This window comes from Galeopterus variegatus, unplaced genomic scaffold (assembly GCF_000696425.1).
Source record: "Galeopterus variegatus unplaced genomic scaffold, G_variegatus-3.0.2 Scaffold1427, whole genome shotgun sequence".
Classification (NCBI taxonomy): Eukaryota; Metazoa; Chordata; class Mammalia; order Dermoptera; family Cynocephalidae; genus Galeopterus; species Galeopterus variegatus.
In genome coordinates, this window is record NW_007727538.1 from 317,791 (window position 1) to 321,027 (window position 3,237).

At 48.7% G+C, this 3,237-nt stretch overlaps 1 protein-coding gene across 1 annotated transcript in view; it reads left to right on the forward strand.

Annotated features, from left to right (window-relative positions):
- UBASH3A (ubiquitin associated and SH3 domain containing A) overlaps positions 1 to 3,237 on the forward strand; it is a 44,531-nt gene that overhangs the window by 26,133 nt on the left and 15,161 nt on the right. The window contains exon 8 of the mRNA XM_008576909.1: positions 1,318 to 1,417. Within this exon, the coding sequence (XP_008575131.1) occupies positions 1,318 to 1,417 (100 nt within the window). The remainder of the gene's footprint in view (positions 1 to 1,317; positions 1,418 to 3,237) is intronic.

Genomic DNA, 3,237 nt, shown 5'->3' on the forward strand with positions numbered 1-3,237 from the left:
GGTGCTCCCTGGGGCTAGAGAAGTAAGTGCAGTGTGGACATCAGCTTGCCTAGTGGTGCCCTCCAGGGTAGCAGCCAAGCTCAGCATCTCCCTCAAGGGTTCCAGCTGTTTCTGGGCTCCCTGAGCAGGGCTCATGCTCCCCACCACTGTCCTTCCCGGTGGCCTCTGGGTGGCCTGGCCTCAGAACACTGCACTGAGCTTACAGGGGCCATCCTCGGCTCTCACTTTCTATCTCACTCTCAGTGGGTTTCTGTCAAGGCCATCCCCTCCATCCCACAGCTGTCCACAGTATGGGGACAAGAAGGGCCAGCCCCAGCTCCCCCGAGGACAGGCCCCCAGCCACTCCACACATAGGAGCCTCCTCTTAAAGGATAGCCCACATCACTGCCTGAAGTGTGGCCCTCAGGTCACTTTGCCAAAGCACAGGCCTCCCCAAGAACAGGGATGGACAGCGCCCTGCAACTGCAAGCCTACCGGGTCATTTTGGGGTCTGCCTGAAGCATGGGAGGAATGCTCTAAAGAGCTACTTTCTCACGGCCAGAAGCTACTGGCCTCCACCAGGGCCACTCTCACACCAAGATGAAATAAATAAAGTTAAATAAAACACTAATTTTCCCCCAGTACTCAGCCAAAGGATGGCCAGCTGTGGGCAAGCAGCAAGGGGGATGGATGGGGGGCTTCTCGGTGCTCAGAAGCGGAACACGCACCTGCATGCCAGGAAAGAGCCACCCCTTGATGTGCCAACATGGGGCAGTGCTGGAGGGCTCCCTGGAAGAGGAAGAGTGCTAGCAAAAGAGGAGACTTGAGAGAGAGGTAGACAGACAGGCAGACAGATAATATCTATATATTATAATAATATATATTATAATGTAGATACAGGTATAAATACAGATACAGATACAGATATAGATACATGTAATGTCCTAAGATGTCACTGTGGAGGGATAAGGACTCGGAAGAGACAGAAAAGAAGGAAAGTGGATGTGTTATGGTGTAGGCCAATCCTGTCTCTTTTCATTTCGGGATGTTATAACACCTAGAAAATAAGAAGTCAGAAGGAATTAAAGAGGTTCCCACCTCCAGTTCCTAGACCTCTGTCATGGTAATGACACGGGCAGAATGGGCTGTAGCTATTGACCAGCGAAGGAGGAGATGCCCTCTCCAGGCCAGCGGCTGGCCTTGAAAAAGTGAATAATGACATCTAATTAGTTTGAATTTCATATATTGCGTGGCTTAGTTGATTACTGGGAGAGGTGCAGTCTGCGAGGTCTGATGACATGGATGTTAAATGGCCTGTGACTGCTTCCACCCTCCCAGGCCACGATCGCGAGGAAGAGCGTGCTGGTGGTACGCCACGGGGAGAGAGTGGACCAGATCTTCGGGAAGTCATGGCTGCAGCAGTGTTCCACCGCAGATGGTAGGTCAGTCCAGGTGAATCCTCAGGCAGAAATGCTGTGGACCTAACGAATGAGATACCTTCTCAATTACCTTAGATGCTTCCAGGTCCCCTATGGCCCTGTCCTTTCGAATGGCTGTGCACGATTGCATGTGTGGAATGCACACAGCTGCATCTTTCTCCAGAGGTGTGTTAGGTGTGCATCTGAGCGTGTGTGCCATCCACAGGCATCTTGCCCCGAATGCTTTGTGGAAAAGGGGGATTGTGGTTGGGAGTTCGCATGGCAGCTGGTGTGAGTGTGCAGACAGTTCTTGCCACCCTCACAGCACATGGGTACCAGGTTAGTGTGGGCAGCGTCACTGCTAATCAGGTCGCCCTGACCTGCGGCCTCTGAGCCCTGCAGCTGCTGCCCCATGCCCTCTCCCTCCATCTCGTCTCGGAAGCTCTCCAAGCTGAACTTGACTGCTGTGGTCATCTCCCTACAGTTTAAGGCTGTGCTGCTTAACAGATGCACGTATTCTTGAGTATGTCTCTGTTCACCCTAACTTTGCCCCCTGAATGCCAAGAGCTAAGAACAGTTCTTACAAATGCCCATACCCCCAAGCCAACCTCTGTACTGATGACCAAGGTCTCTGTCAATGCACATCTCCTGATGGAAAGCCCATAGTGTCTCAATGTCGAAGCCATGGATAGATGTACAAATTAAGGTATCGAACACAGTAATAAGATCCATTCACTGTTGCTAGGCTAGCTGAGCCCTTTGAGATCCCTCCAGGAACCCAGCAGGCCCCAAAAAGGGAGAGAAAACCATTACAGATGATAAGCACACACCGGAAAAATTCTGAGCAGATAGCGTCATGACCAAACATATCTCCACAAACCCACAGAACTAGTAATATGGTTGTCTCTGTAAAACAAGATCAGGTAGACACACAAAGGCTTAAGGAAAAAACAGTAAGACAATAGGTGGACATGCGGATCAAGTGGCCTTCAAATGTGGTATAAGAAGTTTTCCTGTAATAAAACAAGTATTGAAGTGATAGATTGAAGTGACACACCATGTCAGCGAGGAGGGAACCAATGCAAAACAATCAACACCAAAAATAGTTCTTGGGCTTCATAGAAAAAAAAAAAATTGGTCATCTAGACAAAAGATTAAGTCACCTGTAAGGGAAAATATTTTAAAAGCACTAGAAATTCCCAGCTAAAGAGAAACTCCTCATGGATCTTTTTATAAGGTAAAGAAGCCTTTGAAAAAGTGAGTAATGACATCTAATTAGTCTGAATTTCATGTATTGCATCGTTCAATCAATTACAGTGGGGTATATGGCTGTAGCCTTCCCCAGGGAACAAAGGAGAGGTTTGGGGGACTCTGCTGCCTGTCGTCTGACTCAGCTCACTTCTGGCCCATGCACACATGCTCACATGGTGCCTCACTTCTCAGCGGGGCTGGCCTAGGGCACCCCATATTCTCTCCACACTCTGCACCCATCAGGACCTAACATTGTCCCCACTTCCTGGTCCTCTTCTGAGCTTTGCCTTCTGCCTCCCAGAGTGACCCCAGATAAAGTGTCAGTGAGAACAAAAGACCTAGGTGGAGCAGGCTAACATTTTTTGGATCACAGATGCCTTTGAGAATAAAATATAACTGATGGACATTCTTCTCTTTGGAAAAAAATGTAAAAACCGCCTTTCCAGTGAACACAGCTAAGACTGGCATTTAATAAAGGACTTTAAAGCTTGTGGCTCACATAAGAGTCTCTTCCGATGGAAATGCCAAGGAGGAACTTTTCAGAAAAATCCTGAATGGGTTTTACAAGGTGTGCAAAATAGCCAGCTGC